Genomic DNA, 20,737 nt, shown 5'->3' with positions numbered 1-20,737 from the left:
TTAAAACTGAATGGTTACAAATAAAATATACAAAATTTAATGTTTTGTATTCAAGCAAGAAACTAAAAATGTAGGACCCTCAGCATACTACTAACTCAAATGCTTTTAATATTTACATATAAAAAAAAGTTTAGTAATTATGGTATACATTAATATTTTGATGTGTACTTTTTTATTGAACTATAGTTGTATTTTATTCAAACTGAACTTTTTAACTTCAAGAATTTTTTGTTTTTGTTTTCCATTTTAGAAAATGAAGCTGTCTGACAGTGAGACATGCAAATTTGTGTCCCTTTATCGGGAACATGAATGTCTGTGGAATGTCGATAGTGCTGCATATAAAAACAAAAATTTAAAAAGAAAGGCTCTGGAGACCATGACTGAAGCCATTTCATCAGAAATAGGTCTTCAAGATTGGACTCCTGAGCTAGTGAAGGCTAAGCTTAAAAGCCTTCGAGGAACATATAATATAGAAAGCAAAAAAATTAGAGCCTCCAAAAGATCGGGGATTGGCGCTGCAGAACTTTATGTTCCTAATCTAAGATGGTTTCATATGATGGACGAGTTTATGAATGTGGTGAAAGAAAAGGAGGAATACGACAGAAAATTTGATAAGTACACTAACATCTTTTATTTGTACAATAAGCAAAGTAATATTAAAAAATTAAATATACAAGATATGGCCACATTCTGGTTCCTTAATAACAATAAAACATTTTACAAAATTATTATAACGAATATAGTAAAAGAGTACCATAAATAAATTTTGACAATTTATTATACTTTACCATTTTGCCATGGCACAGCTCCTTCATTACTGAAATATCTGGCAAGATTATTCCTGTACAATTTGGCAAGTTTTGATGATTTGCAGTTTCGACCAGAAATATTCTGAATGTTGAATAATTCTGTTATTTCTGATCTCCACTGACCAGGAATAATCTCACCTGTTTCAATATTTTCTTCATCCAAAGACCCCCGAGATAGATAAGATGATGCAGATGTTTTGATGAGCCAGTTGTCCAAAGCACAAGATGCTTTCACAATTTTGTAAGTTGTAGATAACTGGCAATCAATTTTTCTTGTGAAGATTCTAAATCTGCTTGTTAAAATACCGAAAGCATTTTCTACAACTCGTCTAGCTCTACTTAGACGGTAGTTGAATATCTTTTTCTCCGTAGTCAGTGGATGAATTTTGAATGGCTTCATCAAATATGGTTTCAAGGGAAACGCATCATCCCCAATAATGCATCCATCTGTACCAAATAAAGTGTATCGTTCTAATTTTTCGTAGAGCGCACTGTTCTGTATTACTCCTCCATCGGAAACTATTCCATTGCATCCAACATCAATATACAGAAACGTGTAATTCCAACTAGCTAATGCTAGTAGAATTATACTGTGGAATCCTTTGTAGTTGAAAAATTGTGGGATACAATTAGGAGGTGCCTGTATCAGGACATGTTTTCCATCAAGTGCCCCATGACAATTTGGGAAATTCCACGCATTCAAAAAACCTTGCTTAATAGCAGCCCATTCTTCTGTAGTAGAGGGGACCTGTAATAAAATTTTTATACAATGAGAATAATGAAAAATTATTATTCATGTTCTGAAATATGCTTTTGTGACATCATTCAAAATCATAATTTGTTATCAATTTTTCAGGAACCTCAGCCAACTTTTGAGGAAGCAGATGCTGAAAAGAATGGTGTGGAGATCATCTCTACATCAACACCAGCGAGTACTCCTCACCTTCCTTCAATGTCGACTCCTCAGTTTGAACGAGGCAGAACCTCATTTGGCAAAAGTAAAAAAAGGAATAGGGACTTGCTTCAAATAACTGGGGATATAAAGCAGCTTGCGGACACACTTAATGTAGATTCAGATGATGAAGTGGATGCTTTTGGCAGATCAATCGCATTACATATTAAAAAACTGAAGCCTGAATAAGCGATTCGGGCACAATTGGAGATTCAAGGCATTATCAGCAAGTACCGGCTGCATGATATGGCTGCAGAGTGTGCAAAAGCACCCATACATGCATCAAATGATGTATTAGCTGCAGCCATGCAATGTACAATTTTTAATGATGAATAAATAAATTATAATTTGATTTTTTGTGTGTTTCATGACTGAATTATTTAATATCTACTTATAGTTGCTATAATATAAAATAATTACTAAAAAATTTAGTAATTATTCCTTGTTGTTTTTAAATAAATATGCAGTAATTTTTTTAAGATACTTAAATTTTATTTGTTTACAGTAATAATAATGACTTTAAAACCTTCAATTTATTGCTTTCCTTCATAAAATTAAACAGTAGGAAATTTTGCTGTAGTAAATATTTACTAAAGGCAAAGTAATTAACATCTAGACGAAGTTTTAAATCAATATGCTTAATTGATAAGACAATTAGAGATTATTTGTTGTATTAATTATTTTGGCAAAAATTATAAATATCAACAAGAGATTAGGATCTCTTATGGTTCTATATCAATAGTGAGTGAACAATTTTTTTTTCTCATGATACTTCTCCATTTCTAACACCAGCAACTCATTTCTATTGCTTTAAAATCAAGTATTAAAAAAATCACTGTAGTGAACAAGGCATTTGCAACAAAAGGTGTTTTTAAATAAATTAACAGCAAAACGCATAGTATCCAAAATATTAATCATTTGAAGTCAAAATATAAATGACTAATTTGCGTGTGTGTTTTCAATTTTCTTATAATATTTATACCTGTAAATGTTATTAGGCCATAAAAATGCTCGCAAATTAACTTTTCTTTATACATATTACTATTCAATCACGGCAGATTTATAAAAAACTCTTTGATACGACTCATTCAGCACTAATTATTCAAATTATATAAATATAAGTTTTATACCTTTATGAATTCATTCAAGCTTTCATAAATAGCATCCAAAACTTCTGGAATCGTAGAACTGATGGTGCTCTTAGGCACACGGAAGAGATGGCTCAGCGTTCTATAACTGCATCCACTGGCTTAGTTCAGCGTTAATTCCAGTTTAATTTTTGCAGATAAACTGCCTCTCATTATTGTGTTCTGCCGTTGAATTGTATCTGAAATTCGGCATAGCAAATTGTTAAACATCTCCGGAGTTAGTCTTAAAAAAAGCCGGTACTCTTTCGGATCCCCGGCAGCTAACTCTTTTAAAAGAAGATTAGAAGTGCCGAGTTCACTCTCTTCTTCTAATCCCTTTTTTAACCCAAGTACGTTTTGTGGCGTTCATTTCTTCCGCTACTTCCTCAGATAGAACCGCAAGAAGACGAAGTAGAGTTTTTTTCAAAAAATCTTTCTGATTCTTTGATAAATGCCTTCTTCGGCTGCTTCGTTCAGCCATGAAGGTATGTCGATAGATAAAATATTTTCAGACACTAATCACAAAGCTGTGCCTGAAAGTACATAAAATGAGAGTGTGCGCCAAAAGGCGATTCATTAAGAGATTTGGAATGCCCTCTCCAAACTTACTAAACCTGTTTGAGGATTGGTCACGTGATCATCCTCTGGTAGGCGTGGTCTTCTATTGCGCGCAATAATAAGCCTCGTCTGAACCCACCTATAGACCGCAAAGTAACACCTGGAGCATCATACGCTTCAACAGCGCAGCGGAACAACAATGCGGTAACTGATAACCCACGAGGGGGGGGGGATAAACAGGAAGGCTCACGCCCGCCACGTGACCAGGAGATAAGATTAGAGCAGGAAACCAGCCGCAGGGCAGGAGGGGTAAACTCTGGTGGAATACCCACAATAGAAGGAGGGGTACAAAACATACTCACTCTATTAACGGAACTATGCAACTTATTTAAGAAAATAAACTTGCAGGCATTGCTGGATAAAATTAATAACGGCTCTTCAGTAATAGATATAATTTTCTACTTAGTCGAATCACTCAGAGGGCCGCACAATAATAAACATGACTAATAACACTGGCATTGTTGTTATCACTTGGAACGCGAATGGTCTTGATGGCAAGGTAAATGATTTCAGAGAGTTTCTAGGACGTTACAACCCAGACATAGTGTTAGTTCAAGAAACGCATCTTAGTGGAATAGATAAATGCTACTTCCCCAATTATAAATTCTACCACAACCCCAGCCGAACCCACTTCAGACAAAGAGGGACAGGTGTTTTAATTAAAAATTGCATCCCACACCACTACTTACCAAACCCCAGACTCTATTACGTCGAAGCCACGATGGTGGTAGCCAACTTCAAAAACTTAGAACCAATAAACTTCATTTCAATTTACAACCCTCCACTTAATAATGTAATGTACACAATGGACCTAGAAAGCCTACTAGCCTATAATAAGATAACCTTCATAGCAGGCGACATCAACGCCAAAAATAGAGCATGGAACTGTGCTAGGAGTTGTAAGCTAGGAAAGCGACTGATCAACTTCACGGAAAAAGCTAGGTTAACCATCCAGGCACCAGACAAACCTACAAGATTCAGCAGACAAGGAGCCTCGATTATTGACCTAGCCATATGCAAAGAATTGCATTATAACTGTACCACGACCACAGTCAATGAGCTGGCAAGCGACCATCAACCTGTACGTTTCTGGATTGACACAAGCACAATTTCATGCAATAGTAAAACGTTTATACCGAACTGGAAAAAATTCAAACAAAATATCATAAATAATCCAACTAACGACTTTAATCCTAAAAGTGAAATAGATATAGAAACTGAAATAAATAGATTTCAGAGCTCAATAGAAACAGCAGGAAAATGGAAAAATAAAAAGAACGAAGAATTCTCCCTGGAAATAAAACAGCAAACCCAAATCAGAAACAGGCTAAGGGAAATTTACCAAACCGGTAGAAACCCCAATCACAAAAACTTGCACAATAGAGCCCAAAACCACCTTAAGAAGCTCCATGAGAAAGCATTCCAATTAAGAGAGCGAAGCAAAATTGAAAATCTAAGCACAGCCGATAAGTCCATTTGGTGGCAAGTTAAGGCCTACACTAGGACCATAAGAATCTATTGCGGACACCTGTGCAAATGCTTGGCCAAGAATATTGGCTACTTCTAAAGGGGCAGAATGCATCATATTTCCAGTATTTAAAATAGGAAGTGGTGATTCACTATAAATCCCACTAGCAGCCTTTACCTTTTTCCACAAGGTTTTGCTAGAAGTATAGGATGTTATAGAAGAAACGAATGATATCCATGAATTCCTCTGACTTTGACGACGAATGCGTCAAACTAGTGCTTTGGCTCTTTTAAAAGCAACAAGATTTTCTGTTGTCGGGTACCTTCTGAACTTGTTCCACAATTTTTTCTGTTGTTTGAGACTGTCACGGCAGGCTTCATTCCACCACGGTCTTCGAAACTTTCGTCGACGTGGAGATGATTTTGGTATTGTGTTATTAGCAGCGTTCATTATGGTGTTAACGACATGTACTGCTGCTTCCGAGATGTCTGATGTATTGACCATTGTCTCTGATATCTGCCAGTTGCGAAAAAGCAGTCCAGTCCGCCCGCTGGAACAGGAAACGAGGAGGACAAATAGTCACACCACCGCTATCAGCATGGGAGACGATTATAGGAAAGTGATCGCTATTATATAAATCGTTGCTAACGGCAAAGGTTAGCAACGGCAGAAGCTCAGGAGAACATATGGCAAGGTCAAGACTGTGGAAGGTACGTGTGGGTTCGTGGAAGTACGTCAATTCGTCGTTATTGAGCAGGCAGAGACAGTTAGAAATAAACTCCTCAATCTGCCGCCCACGACAGTTTGTAGTACCCGAACCCCACAAAGTACTATGTCCGTTGAAGTCACCTTGCAATATAAAAGGCGAAGGAAGCTGGTTCACTAAGTTGTCCAGATCTTGCTGACAGATGGCATGTGGCGGTAAGTAAATACAACAGATTGTGACTAATTTCCGTACATGAACTTGTACAGCCACAGCGTGTAGGGAAGTTTGTAATTTGAGAGGCGAACTTGGATAGAGATTTGAAGTAAAGATACAGACACCGCGGAATTGCGAGATCCTGTGTCTGCATCTTTTCGTATACAGTTGTAGCCACGTAATTTTATAGGAATGTTTGGTGCCAAGAAAGTTTCTTGAACACTTATGCAGACAGGATGAAATTTGTTTAAAAGTGTCTTGATGTCATTTAGTTTGGACCGAATGCCGCGACAATTCCAAGAAAGGAAGGTACCCATTAAGAAATTCTTGTTGCTGGTAAAGAATTAGGGACAATGGGTGGAGGTTGCGAGGCATCGCAACTCATTTTAAATTCTTCATCCTCCCCCTCAGATGGATGAAGCGAGATTAATTCGGGACTCTTGGATGCTCCACCAAAAATGGACGTTAAGTCCTTATGGACGACACCTTGGTTTGCGAGTCCCAGTGCGACAGATGAACGCAAATTTGATTTTTTAAATTTTGTATTTAAATCCTTTGCAGACAGGCCACGTTTTGAAAGCTTTAGCTTCAGGGATTTGTTGGATTTGGATTTTATTTTGTGCGTTTCAATTTCATTAGTTTCAGGAATACTTATTGTAGAATTTTCTGATTCAGAATCTGAAATTTTAGGGTTCGGTTTTGTTTTTAGATTGCTTTTTGTACAGTTAGAGCATGAACAGTTTTCACAGAATGGTTTTTGGACAACAGCTGCATAACTTATACCAGGTTTAGGTGTTTGGGACAAAACCTTTCGCCTGGCTTCTGGATAGGATATGTTTTTTTTTTTTACTTTAGTTGCTATTATCTGTTTTTCCAGTTGCCAACGTTCACAAGTTCGAGAGAATGATGCATGATTGCCATCGCAGTTTGCACATTTTTCGGGTGCGCTACACTGCTGACTGTCGTGGCCTTTCTCAGCACAGCGGGCGCAAGTGAGTGATCCGCGGCAGTTGGCTTTCCAGTGACCAAAACGCTGGCAATGAAAACACCGTAATGGATTTGGAATAAAATGTCTAACAGGTAATTTTATGTAGCCGGCATATATAAATTCTGGTATATTTCGGCTATGGAAAGTTAGTATGTAATGTTTGGTGGGAAGTATTTGCTCGTTCCGCCGGATTGAGATTTGTTGTACATTGGTCACTGTTTGGGGTTTTAATTCTTTTGCTATTTCTTCAAGGGGAACATTAAACAATTCCCCACAAGTTATAACACCTTTAGAATAATTTAAAGATAAGTGCGGACTTACAGTAATTCGGATATCAGCCAAAGCTTTCAATTTCATTATCAGTTGGGCTTGCTTTTTAGAATTTACTTCAACAAGTAAGTCACCTGAACGCATTTTACGGATTGAAGTGACGTCCCCTATTGTTGCTGCAAACGCCTTCTGTACAAGAAAAGGAGATACAGAATTAAAAGTTTCATTTAACTCAGAAACACGCTTAATGACAAAGAAAGAATGACGATACGAATTATTTTTTACAAAAAATTGGACTGTGCGATGCCCACTGAAGGGAGATTTCTTGGAAGAGCCCATGCGATATTAAAGAAGGTTCGGGTCCGACGGCACCACCCACCACGCAGCCCAACAAGGGATGGCAGCCACCGGCTCTAGACGTCTAGCCTCGGCACTTACCATAGTGCTAATCGGTTACCTATACGCTCGGAGTTACCCCCGGGGACAGTGACCACCCTTAACGCCAAGCCCAAGGAGTAACCCCTTCGCTTGATCCCTAGCAGACTAGCAACTAAGGTGACTAGCTACCAGCCGATTGATGCACAGGGGACCACAGTGCAACATCCATCTTTCTAGTGGGTTGCCACGCACGGCCAACACGTGGGGTTTTGGCTGTCTATGAGAAGCAAGAAGCAAACAGAGCGGCGACAGCTTCTCATGGACAGCTCCCTCGCTTGCCGTCGAGGGAAGGAAAGACACAGCAGAAAGCAGAAGGCGTAGGGGAGAGCGAACTGAAAGGGAGTATAGATCCCTGGGTACCTCGGGATTGGGACACCCGTACTCACCTATAGTAGGTGAGCCCCTGAGGGGTGTTACTATCTTGAAGGTGTGCGTTTAATCTCTTTAAGATAATACTTTCTGTTATTTTACTAAGTGTGGGGAGTAAAGAAATTGGACGATAGCTAGCAGGGCTAGTGGGGTCTTTTCCTGGTTTTAAAATTGGGACCACAGTGGCAGTTTTCCAACGTGTGGGAAAATGTCCAATTTCAATGATATTTCTAATCAAAATTGTCAGAATTATTATTACATTTAAAGGTAGTTTTTTAATCATTTGGTTATTAGTTTTGTCTATTCCTGGTGCTTTTCCATTTTTATTTGTTCAATTATTTCATTTGGTGTTGGCAGTTGGTCTTTATTACACTTGGGTGTTGGTGTGGTGTGGAATCTTGCTGTTGTGTCCTTTACAGTGTCCTCTATTTCATTATTTTTGATGTCGTTAAGTGTGAATTGAGTCTCAAGGCTGTCAGCCAGGCAGTTTGCTTTGTCATTATCAGTTTGTGCAATACTGGCTGGTCCTGTTAGTGCTGGAATTTCAATTTTCTTTTTCTTAAATGGTCGTGCAACATCCCATATGTTCTCATTCACAAAGTTAATATTTATTAACTTTTTCATAAATCTGTTTTGTTCTACTTCGGCATCCATTTTATGAATATTTTTATTTAATTTATTTAAAATACTTTTAATGCTAGGGTCCCTTGTAACTTGGTACATTTTTCTGATTTTGTTCCTTTGAGTTATTAAATTTTTAAGTTCATAGGGGATGAAATTTTTGTTAGGTTTTATAAGGGTAGAGTTTTTATTTTTAGTTAAATTATTTATGGTTTCAATCTCTTCTACTAGGTTGTCTATTTTATCTGGGCAGTTAATGTTATAGAAGTTAAAGTTTGTTTTGGCTAGATCATTTTTAAAGTTTTTCCAATTAATTTTAATTTTACTATTGTCAGGGAGTTGATATTTAAAGAAAAAATCTAATTTAATTGGGTTGTGGTCAGAGCTGAGTTCATTAAGGGATGCTATTTTGTAAGGATAGAGAAAATCTTTGACTATAGCTAGATCTATAGTGGTTGCCGAATTATATCCTATTCTAGTGGGCTCTGGGGAAAAATTATTTCAAAACCTATTTGATTAGCAAAGTGTTTAATCTTTTTAAGAATTTTTGCAATTCCATTCAGTGTGATGTTCGTTGTAGTCCCCACATATGATTTCATTAGAGCTGCACTGCATTAAATTTTCAAGGTCGAAGGTGAACAATAATTCATCCGACGATGGGGGAATGTATAAAGACGTTAAAGTAAAAGGATCGTAGTTTTTAGGAGTGACTACAACTACAGTTGCCTCAGTATAATAAAGTGTCGGTGGAATTAAATGATGGTGGGGAATCATTGATTTTATAGCAATTGCCATACCTCCACTTGCTTTCGCTATATCCTGGTTTTCGCGATAACTATAATAAATATTATAGTTGGCAAGATAAATTTTTTCATTTGGTCTCAGGTGCGTCTCTTGTAATAGAATGGCATCAGGGTTATACTTATTTATAAAGTGTCTAAACCCATTAATTCTGAGTTTAATCCCATTTGCGTTCCAGTACACTAGCGATAAGGATCTAGCTATGAATTACTTTAGCCACTGGGTTTACTTTGGCTAATTGTCTCTACTAGTATTAATAGTTTGGTCATTGGATCATTAACCCTTTTCATTTCGTTGACAGCCTATAGAAGGTTCGGTAATTCTTCAAAAAGTTTCTTAATTTCGTTTATGGCACTAAAGAGTTCTGCGATATTCCCACCCCCGCAGTCGTTGTTTACATTTTGCTTGTTTATGTTAGGCTGCTGTGGCTGCGCCATCTGCTGAGCAGAGTTGCCGTTCAAAGCTTGCGCATATGAGATGTTTGTTTTGGTAAAAGACGGCTTGATTATTTGTGGAGTTCTATTTGTGTAATTATTACTATTTAGTTTGGGGAATTTGGGACATCCACGGTAAGCCGCAACGTGTCCATCCTGCTTGCAGTTTATACATTTAGGATATGGATGTTTATCTTTAATTTGACATTCTCTGGTTTGATGTTGCTGGTTGCATTTAATGCACCTGGGTTTCATCCCGCAATTTTCTGCTTTATGGCCAAAGTTATTGCAATTGAAGCACTGTATGGTTTGATTTCTACCTCTGTACTGTTCAACTGTAACTATAAAATAGTCAATGCTTTCTATCTTGTAGATTTGATCTACAGTATTATTTCTATTGAGCTCAACCATCATAAAAGGTAGCGGTTTTTTAGTTCTTATCTGAGTCAGTCTGAGTATCTTGCTGACCGAGAAACCTCCTTTTTGTTAATTTTGCCTCGAGTACATCGTCTATATAATCTATTGGCAGTCCTTTCAAGACTACTCTGACTGGCCTCCGATTTTTTTGGTTTTATCACATAGAATTCATGACCCATTTCCCTGCAGTATTCTACAATTCTTTTGTATGTATTTGTGTCGTTAGTAAAAATTTTAATGAATCCATTTCCAAGAATGTTATTTGTAGTACCAAATTTTAGATTTATTTGTTCCAGGACTTTGTTAAAATCCCTGATATACTTTAGCATGATAGGTGGGATTTTTTCAATGTTATCATCTTGCTTTTCATTATTTATACTATTTAGTACATCAAATCTATTGTTGGTAGTAATTTTATCTGTACTATTTTTGAGGCAATCCAAGGGTTGCCTAGCAGTTTTCCTCTTTTGTGGGCTCTTAAAATTTTCACCATGCTTTTCTTTATATTCCTCAAGTAATTTCCCGTTCGTTAACTTATTTCTGTTAATCAAGCAGTCATGGGGAGAGAGACAGTTAAGTGAACTTAACTCACCCTTATATTGGTCCAGCCTTTGCCTAGTAATCCCAAGTTCCTCCTTCATTGATAGATAATTAATATCCCCATCATGGTTTGCGTACTCATCCGTTTCCATTGATTTTAGTTAAAATTCTATATAACTCATTTTTGCCTCCTCCCTTTCCACTGACTTCTCCATTACCCCTCTTTTAAAACAACCACTACATGTTTTAAGAGAACTGTTGGTAATAAAACCAGCAGCCTCCATATCTACAAGATTTTCCTCCATGCAAATTATCTTTTCTGTGCCTATATCAGCCAGACCGGTTACTTCCGAAGAACTGGACCGGGTCATCGTTTTAACTTTCTCCAATGCGAACAAAACAGGAGAGACGAAAAACACGTCTGCTCCCTAGCTGGTCGAAAATTTCTTCGAATAGCTTTTTAATTTCATTAATAGCAGTGAAGAGATCTGCGATGTTTCCACCCCCGCAGTCATTGTTTACAATCGCGTTGTTTACATCTGGCTGCTTGGGTGGCGCCATCTGCTGAGCAGGGTTGCCATTTAAAGCTTGCGCGTAAGATATGTTAGATTTAGTGTAAGCTGGTTTAAATGGGTTTGTTCTGTTTAGGTAGTTATTATTTCTCAATTTGGGGAATTCGGGACATCCTCTGTACGCCGCGGTGTGACCTTCCTGTTTGCAATTGATACAAGTTGGATTAGGGGGCTTGTCTTGAATAAAACAGTCCTTAGTTTCGTGTTCTTGGCTGCATTTAATGCATCTCGGTTTCATACCGCAGTTTTCAGTCTTGTGACCAAAGTTGTTACATTTGAAGCATTGGATAATTTGACTCCTTCCCCTATATTGCTCAACTGTAACTGCCAAGAAATCAATACTATCAATTTTATAGATTTGATCTACAATGCTATTGCGGTTTATCTCTGCCATCAGGAATGGTAGTGGCTTTTTTGTTCTTAACTGGGTCAGTCTAATGACTTTCCCTACCGAGAATCCTTGCTTTGTGAGCTGTTCTGCAAGTACGTCCGTTAAGTAATCAATTGGGAGTCCCTTAATAACAACTCTAACTGGTCTTGCAGCTTTGGGTTTTATCACGTAATATTCCCAACCCATTTCCTTACAGTATTCTACTATCTTTTGATATTTACTTATATCGTCAACGAAGATTTTAATAAATTTGTTTCCAAGGACATTTTTAGTGTAGCCAAATCTTAAGTGGATTTGCTCAAGCATTTTGTTAAAGTCTTTTTTCTGAGATAACATGATAGGAGGATTGCTTTTAGGTTTTTTTGTTATTTACTTCCCGATTTTCATTACTTATTGAATTTAATGCTTCAAATTTATTACTTATGGGAATATTATTAGCATTTTTATTGGGGCTAGGTAAGTGTTGCCTGGCCGTCTTTCTTTTTGGGGGGCTTTTAAATTCACCTCTATTTTTATCCTTGTATTCCTCTAATAGTTTTCCCATTTATTAATTTATTCCTGTTTAGCAAGCAGTCATGGGGAGAGAGCCAGTTAAGATTTTTCAACTCACCCATTAATTGGTCCAGTCTTTGCCTGGTTTGATCCAAATCCACGTTTAATTGCCTAACTTTCTCGCTATTATTGTGCGCAGTAAATTCGTCGGTTTCGTAAGACTCAATTAATCCTACCAAGTAATTTATTCCGACTTCCCCACTTTCGACCTCCTTACTAATAACCCCACTTTGATGGCAGTTTTGACATGGTTTCAGTGGGCTGTTGGCCAAAAAACCAACAGTCTCCATTTCAACAACATTCTCATCAGTGCATAGACGCTTTGCTGTGCCTGTTTCAGCCAACCCGCCAAGTTCCGAAGAACTGCTCCGGTTCATCACACAAATCTACACAGTTACGAACAAAACAGGAGAGACGAAAAACACGTCTGCTCCCTAGCTGGTCGAAACCTCGAATGAAAAATCCTTATACAGCAATAAACCTCTCAACCGCTAAGTACTGTACACTTTCCAGGTTTTGCACACGGCATTTGCTCACTCCCACCTGGCTGAACGAGACGTTCCCATTGGACAGAACTCTCACCCCCTCCACTTCCCATACTACCACCACGAGACCGGACGCTGAAGAGGAACATTCACCAGATTGCCGCAGTCCAGGGCACATCCGCTGCCAAGTCTACATGCTGCTAGGAAGGAGATAGCCCGGCTTCGCCGGGCGGGTGCTCCATAATCGCCCAAATCTCACAAAATCTTATTCATTTTTTGATTGCAGTCATTGATTTTTTGTTATTTTCTAATTTTTCTGTCACTTAGACAGCGAACTTAAAATGGAAATGTTGAGGTTGAAATTAGAATTGACACCTGAGTACATCATACACACTAAATTGCGATGATTTAACATCACTTATGTGTAACCATATGTTAACAGGCATAGCGATTATGGAAAGCGAAGGATCAATAAATAGCGATAGGGCCAGAGAACTAACCCGAATGACTGAGGAAGCCAAGACATTCCTGGAACAACATGACGTTGATGGTATGTGTAAAAATTCTATTACTAATAATGTAGTGCTTAACAACACTAACACAATTTCAATAGTTGAGGACCCCACTAATCAATCTAATTCTAACATGGAAATCGTATCTGAAGATGAGGAAAACAGTAATGAACAGAAAATCCCCCCAGTAGTACTAAAAAGGACAGAAAATTACAAAACCATTCTAAGCAGAATTAATGAGATCCACAAAATAAAGTGCACAGCAAATCCGACAGGAGAGTACTTTCACATATATTGCGCAACCCCGGAAGACCATCGTAAGTTAACAAAATATCTAGACGAGAAAAAACTTGAATATTATGTTATCTCCACACAAGCCGAAAAACCAACTAAAGTGGTCATTAAAGGACTTCCTATTGACACCACATGCGATGAAATAGAAGAGGAGCTAGTTAAAAAGGGCTACAGGGTGGCAAAAGTAAACCAATTCAGGCAATTTAGATTAAAAACTCTACTACCAATTTTCCAAGTGCATCTATTAAAATCCGAAAACCTAAAAAATATCTATGAAGAAACAACAAAAATATATTAGGAAATCCGTAGGACAGTGTTTTGCATGTCAATCTTTCGCACACACTAGTGCAAACTGCAAGATGCAAATAAAATGCGTTATCTGCGCCGAGCACCATGACTCCAGAGAATGTCCCGAAAAAAATAAGGAAAATCCCAAAAAAAGTGCGCAAATTGCGGGGGACCGCACACTGCCTCCTATAGAGGATGTCCAAAATTCTCGAAAATACAAAATTCCACTTCCATTCAAAAAGGAAAAACATTTGCATCACTATTCAAACGCACAGCCACTCAGGAAACCACACAACGAGACGAAAGCCACGCCTTTCCAACCCCAAGAAGAAATCCCACCCAAATACCAAGCAATCCAGACAGTAATCAAGATTTTTCAGACACTTTCAAACTTGTCAAGCACCTAAAGAGTATCATGCAAGCCATCCCCAACATAAAAGATTTGCTAAATAAATTAGACAACGACAACAATCCTCAGAACAAATTATTTATCCTGGCAGAAGCCTTTGATAACTCCCTTTTCAACACCCTAATATGAACAATCACAAAACTGGTCTCCTTATCTGCTCCTGGAACGCAAATGGACTCATTAATAAAATCAACGAACTCCACGACTTTACAACAAAATACAACCCAGATATAATAGCTGTCCAAGAAACCCACCTTCGCACTAATAATAAAATTGCAATAGCTAATTACACCTTTTATCCAAACCACCGCAGAACAGGACGGAGTATCAAAGGAACTGGCATAATTGTTAAAAAGCACGCAACTTCCTTCACTGAAAGAATTGACAAATATGCCAAACATAGCTATCAAATCCATCCCCCGCTACAACCCTCACGATCCATTGAATAATAAAAGACCACGAGCACTCCTGAATTGAGGGGAGAAGCCATTAAAAATCCATTAACGTGGAACCAAATGCATGACCAACCGCAAAACCGCAAAGAAGAAAGAATTAGACTATGAAGTAGCCAGTTGATTCTCGATTTGGACTCCAAATGGAGAGGTCGCATGTGGAGAGGGCTCCGTCTCCAGCCGCGGTCAAACGGCCGGATGATCTTCACAGGTGTGGTCATAAAACTGTCACCCTTCCTTCGTGGTTCCACCCCCGCCTGTGGCAGCGGACCCACGACCAGAGAAATCTTCAGACGGCACGCGTTCCCCTTTCGACCGCTCAAAACCCTCAGTTTCTTTTGACTCCCTTCCCCCCCCCATAGCCCAAACAAATTTTCCGGTTTTTTTTATGTTTATCCATCTACCGACATTTTGCGGGAAGCTACAGGCGTACCACGGGCGACGGGGGAGTGCAGTCCCCCAGTGGGTTGGATGTCAGATTTATGACCAAATCCGTGAGGTGGCAGCTCATTGGACCGCCGCTTCCGGCGGAGCAGGAGCTGCTTTTGCGGGTGATAACGCCGACGAAGCGGACGATGCCTGGAGCACAGACCCCCCGGACTGGTTCTTTTCAGAACCAAAGCGGAAAGGGGGAGTTGAGCTCTTCTTAAGATGAGGATAATAATATGGAATTTAAGCAGTGCCAAGGACATTTTAATGAAGTAGATTCAAGATCGGAAGAAAACTCGACGGTCCCAAGACCAATTTCTCCAGCATCTATACAAGTGACTGAAGAATTCATTGCCGAGCACAGCCTCGAGATTACGCAGGCCATCTCGCTTAAAGAAAACTTAGGCAACTGAGCGCAAGCACTGGCAGCTGCAAAGGATGAAGGGCAGCACCTACAAGTCAAGAGGGAGATTCAGCAGGTAAGCGGCTGTTTGAATCAATTATTAATCAAGTTAGGGATCCCCCTGTTTAAGCTTCCAGAGAATGTTAGGAAGTTAAATTTTATTTGTGAAAAGGTTAGGATGAAAAATATTCCTAGAGCAGCCTCCAATGTAGAAGCAAAAAATGTAAATTCTAATGATAAACCTAATGTAAATGTAAAAGCTGCACCTAGAAGAAAAATCGATCTGAGTGGAAATAAAAATAAGAATGTTTGTTCGCCGAAAGGCAGCCCAATAAAAGAAAGTAAAAAGAGAGTAGCAGACGAGGATGGGTTTATAGCACCTGCTGCCCACCTCGTCAGGAAAAATAAAAATTTAAAAGTAACTAAAGAAAATAAAGAAATTGAAATTCAAAAAGTTCCTGAAGGTTTAGAAGAGGTTGCGCTAGACGACGTGGTCGATGCTGAACCCTCACCTGCACAGCCAAAACAAAGAAGAATGCCGCCCTTCTTTGTTACCCCAAGAGCAGACTTTAGAACTATGCTCAATATTCTAAAATTAGAGGCTCCTTCCCTACGCTCAGTAATGAGCAATAGATTTCTAAAATTAACTGTCGAAACTGAGGAAGAGCACCGAAGCCTTTCCCACCTCCTCGAATCTCAGGGTGCTGAGTTCAAAACTTTTATGCTTAAAACAGATAGGCCCATAAAAGTCGTAATTCGAGGACTTCCCTCCTGCACGCCTATTGAGGAAATCAAAGCGGAATTTCAAAAGGAAGGCTTTTCAGTTGTCAGTATCACTCAACTGACTAAATTCCAAACAAAGTTACCGATACCGTTATTCTATGTTCAAATAGAAAACGGCCCTCTGTCAGAGACGGTCTACACTCTCACTGAAATGTTTGGCACAAAAATTTCAGTGGAGCGATATAGAGGAAGGAAGGGGCCTTCTCAATGCTGGCGGTGTCAAGGTTTCTTCCACAGCTCTGAAGCATGTAAACTTCCAATTAAGTGTGTCAAATGTGCAGGACCTCACAGGGCTAAGGACTGCACGTTAGGCTACGAGGATAAATTAACTTGTGCAAATTGTGCAGGTGAGCATGCGGCGAACTGGCGCCAATGCCCCCGTTTCCCTAAACAAAGTGGTAGAAATAACACCACTACTAACTTCCTGAAAAACCACCCCTCCAAAAAATCCATATGGGATGTACCCAGGACGCATCGACCTCTAAAAAATTTCAGAAAGGTGGAAGACAATTTGTCATTTGCAAAAATTCTGACAAATTCAGAGTCAGAATTTCCTCCATTAGAGACCCCAGCGAAGAGCGAAACAATCTCACCAGCTGCTAAAACCCCTATTCCAAATCAGTCGGTCACAGTGGATGCACCCAACTCCAAAATTTTTACCGACATATTTTCTGGCCTAGCTCAAATAATGAGAGAAGATTTGCAAGTTTTTCAAAACAGACAACTGAGGAAAATAGTTAACGCACCATGGTATGTCAGAGGAAAAATAATACACAACGACCTCAAAATTGAACCTGTTTCGGAATTCATTAAAAGAACGTCAATTAAGTTCTTTGAAAAATTACCCCAGATTCGCAACGAGTTATTAAACTTACCAGCATATGATCCTGCTTTACCCAGCTCTAGGAAAAGATCTAGAGCTGAGATCGATAATGTATATATATGAATTTCCCAGCCGTAAAAAAGCTGAGGACATCGTAACTCTGTTGCCAATCTGGTGGCTTAAAATTCTCAAAATTATTACTGTTTAGGCCCTAGATAGCTACGATGTGCTACACGCGTGAAAATTTTCTGTAATTTTATTCAGCCCAGTTATAATCAGTCCCCATAGAAAAAGGCACGTGCAACGTAAATCCATTAAAATTATCTATTTACCCCATAAATAATATTTTCATTATTTTAATTAAATAAATTGCATCAAATTTCTAAATATATACAAATTAATTACCAAATTTCATGACGTTAGAGCTTTACTGCGCTCGTCTAAACTAGTTCAATTAATTTAAACTTTCCCTAAATTAACAAATTAAAGTATCTATTCCAAATTATGATGTGGAGGTGCTCGTGACCACTTTGTCACATCGCGGAACTCCGAAACATCACAACGTTGCAGTTGCCGATAAAATATGATTTCCTAATTATCAGTTTTACTCAACACCGAGCAGAACACTTCGCAAAAGAAGGGGCACGGGAATTCTAATCAAAAACTCAATTTCCCATACGCATCAACCAAACCCAATGATACGGCACATAGAAGCAACCATGGTTATAGCGCAGCTGCCGAATCTACCACCCATTAACTTTGTTTCAGTATATAACCCACCAAACTCAAATACTGCTTTTACACTCGACTTCGAACTAATATACGCCTATAATACTGACTTATTCATGGCGGGAGATTTCAACGCGAAAAACAAAAAATGGAACTGCACAAGAACCTGCCGATTAGGAGCGCAGCTTGATAAATTCGCAGGAAAAACCAATTCAAGAATAATTGCTCGGAAGAACCAACACATTACCAAAACAGAAGCGCCTACATAATCGATATCGCAATTACCAGAAACATTCCCCAAATCATTACAGCAGAAACGTTAAACGAATTATCTAGCGACCACATGCCAGTACGATTTCACAAAGCCACTGAAACCCTCTGCGAAGATAACAAAATATTTATACCCAACTGGGGAAAATACAAACTAAAATTGTTATTAAATTCGGATAAAAAATTTGTCCCTAAAGGGTCAGCAGAAATTGAACAAGAAATTGATAGATTCACAAATGAAATACTAACAACATATAAAGAAAGCGGGAGATACAAAGAGAAAAACAAGCATGAAACAACGCAGATAATTAAAGAACAAATTAAAAATAGGAATAGACTTGGGAAAATTTGGCAACGAACAAGACACCCGAATGACAAACAAAATTTGAACAGCGCGCAAAATTACCTGAATAAACTACAATATGACCAAGAGCAAAAACGATGGGAAAATTATATAGCTAACCTAGACCCTGTTGAAGGATCGCTCTGGAAATTGGTGAAAAAAATAAAAAGTAATAAATTCAGAATTGCCCCGTTAAAAACGGAACATATCATTGTTTACAACAACAAAGAAAAGGCTGAAGCTATTGCAGACAGTCTGGCAAAACAATTCCAAAATAACAACTTATCCCACCCCCCAACAGAATACCGTGTGAAACAAAAATTGGAAAAATTTGAAAAGATTAAGTACAAAAATAAAATAACACCATGCTCCCCGGCGGAAATTGCACTAGCTATAGGCAAACTTAATAAAAGGAAAAGCCCAGGATTCGATGAAATAAATAACAATATGATTAAAAATCTACCAGTCAAGTTAACAGAAATTATAAATGGGATGTTCAAATTTGGATACTTCCCAAAAATTTGGAAGCAAGCTATCATCGTACCAATCCACAAACCGGGAAAAGATCCCCAAATCCCAGTAAATTATAGACCAATTAGTCTACTATCTTCATTAAGTAAAGTAGCCGAAGGAGTGATCTTAAACAGATTGAAAGAAGCAGCGGAGGATAAACTCATACCATATCAGTTCGGATTCAGGAAAGGGCTGTCAACAGTACAGCAACTAACAAGAGTTACAAAATTAATAAGGGAAGGTTTAAATAAATCAGAAGAAACAGCAGCGGTGTTCCTCGATATAGCAAAGGCATTTGACCGGGTGTGGATCGAAGGTCTGATCTACAAGCTACTCAAATTAAAAATCCCAGACAAACTAGTCGCATTTACTCGTATATCTTCTTACCTCAGAGGCAGAAAATTCAGAGTCAGAGTTGGCCAAGAACTTTCAGATTACAGAACTACAGAAGCAGGGGTCGTCCAGGGCCCCAAATTAGGACCATTATGCTTCAATCTATTCATCAATGACATCCGCCAATCGGACGACACACGCCTCTGCTTATTTGCAGATGATACTGCAATACTTAGCACCAATATAAATAGATCAGCAGTCATGGGGCACTTCATGACCACCTAGAGCAAATTGGAAAATGGCTCATAAGATGGAAGATAAAGGTAAACTCAGATAAATGTCAGGCGGTAATGTTCACAAAAAAAGAAATCTCCCACCACCCCCAAAACTATTTAGACGCCCCATAGAATGGGAAAATCAAACCAAATACTTAGGAGTCTACTTAGACAAAACGTTAACCTTTAAACCACATTTTGACAAAATTAAAGAAAAGTTCACTAAAGCCAAAGGAGCACTATACCCACTTTAGGGCAGGAAGTCCAAACTCTAGCTAAGTAATAAGCTACTGCTTTACAAGTCACTATTGCGACCACCGATCAGTTATGCTTCTCCAGTTTGGGGGGCAGCTGCAAAAACCCACATCAATAAGCTCGAAGTACTACAAAACAGAACAGCAAGGCAAATCTCAAACATGCCCTGGTTCATTAGAAATAAAAACATATTAAAGACCTTGAACTAGCAACAATAGACGAACATTTCAAAAAATTAAGTACCAAATACTACCAAAAATTAGACAACAATAGCAATGCTGCAATAAAGGAAATCCCAGCATACGACCCCAAAAGTAACAGGAATAGAAGAAGACCGAGGACGCTACTCCACTAAATAGCCCACCAACCCAACACCTCGTCAACATGAAAGTTCTCTACCATTGTCCAATGCACACACTCTAATACAGAAATATTAGCAACGTTATGGAAAATGTAATAAATTACAGTTCATAAAATTGATTCTCATCATTATTATTACTATGTGTTTTTTTTTCAAAATATTCCGCATTAATTATCTAAAAAAATTATAATAAAACCCTCAATGTTACGTTCAATATATATTGTCTGTCTCTTATCTATCATTTCAGCCGAATAGAAGATAAAAGGAGATCGAGCCTAGGAGCTTCTCTAAAACCCCATCTCATTGGCATTGGTAGCACCCCTAACTCTTCCTCAGACGAGGAAATGGACTTAGCCGAGGCAATTAAAGATCAGACCCAGCAACCCAACGTGGATGATGCCAGACCATCAACTCCAGAAAATTCCCCGAGGCCAATATCGCCTTCATCTATTCAAGTATCGGAGGAATTTGTATACAGACACCATATGGAGATA

General features: G+C 38.5%; 1 protein-coding gene across 1 annotated transcript; it reads right to left on the bottom strand.

The window, feature by feature from the left end:
* Positions 1-777: 777 nt before the first annotated feature.
* LOC129956786 (uncharacterized) lies at positions 778-3,802 on the bottom strand. Its single transcript, XM_056068728.1, has 3 exons — positions 3,697-3,802; positions 2,892-3,010; positions 778-1,557 (listed from the first exon to the last, which is right to left on the bottom strand). Exons 1-3 carry the CDS (start codon positions 3,800-3,802, stop codon positions 778-780), a joined length of 1,005 nt encoding a protein of 334 aa, XP_055924703.1.
* Between the last annotated feature and the right edge of the window lie 16,935 nt (positions 3,803-20,737).

The sequence above is a fragment of the Argiope bruennichi genome, chromosome 11 (genome assembly GCF_947563725.1).
Source record: "Argiope bruennichi chromosome 11, qqArgBrue1.1, whole genome shotgun sequence".
Classification (NCBI taxonomy): Eukaryota; Metazoa; Arthropoda; class Arachnida; order Araneae; family Araneidae; genus Argiope; species Argiope bruennichi.
Note: the sequence above shows the minus strand (reverse complement) of the source record. Positions and strands in the feature narration are given on the sequence as shown.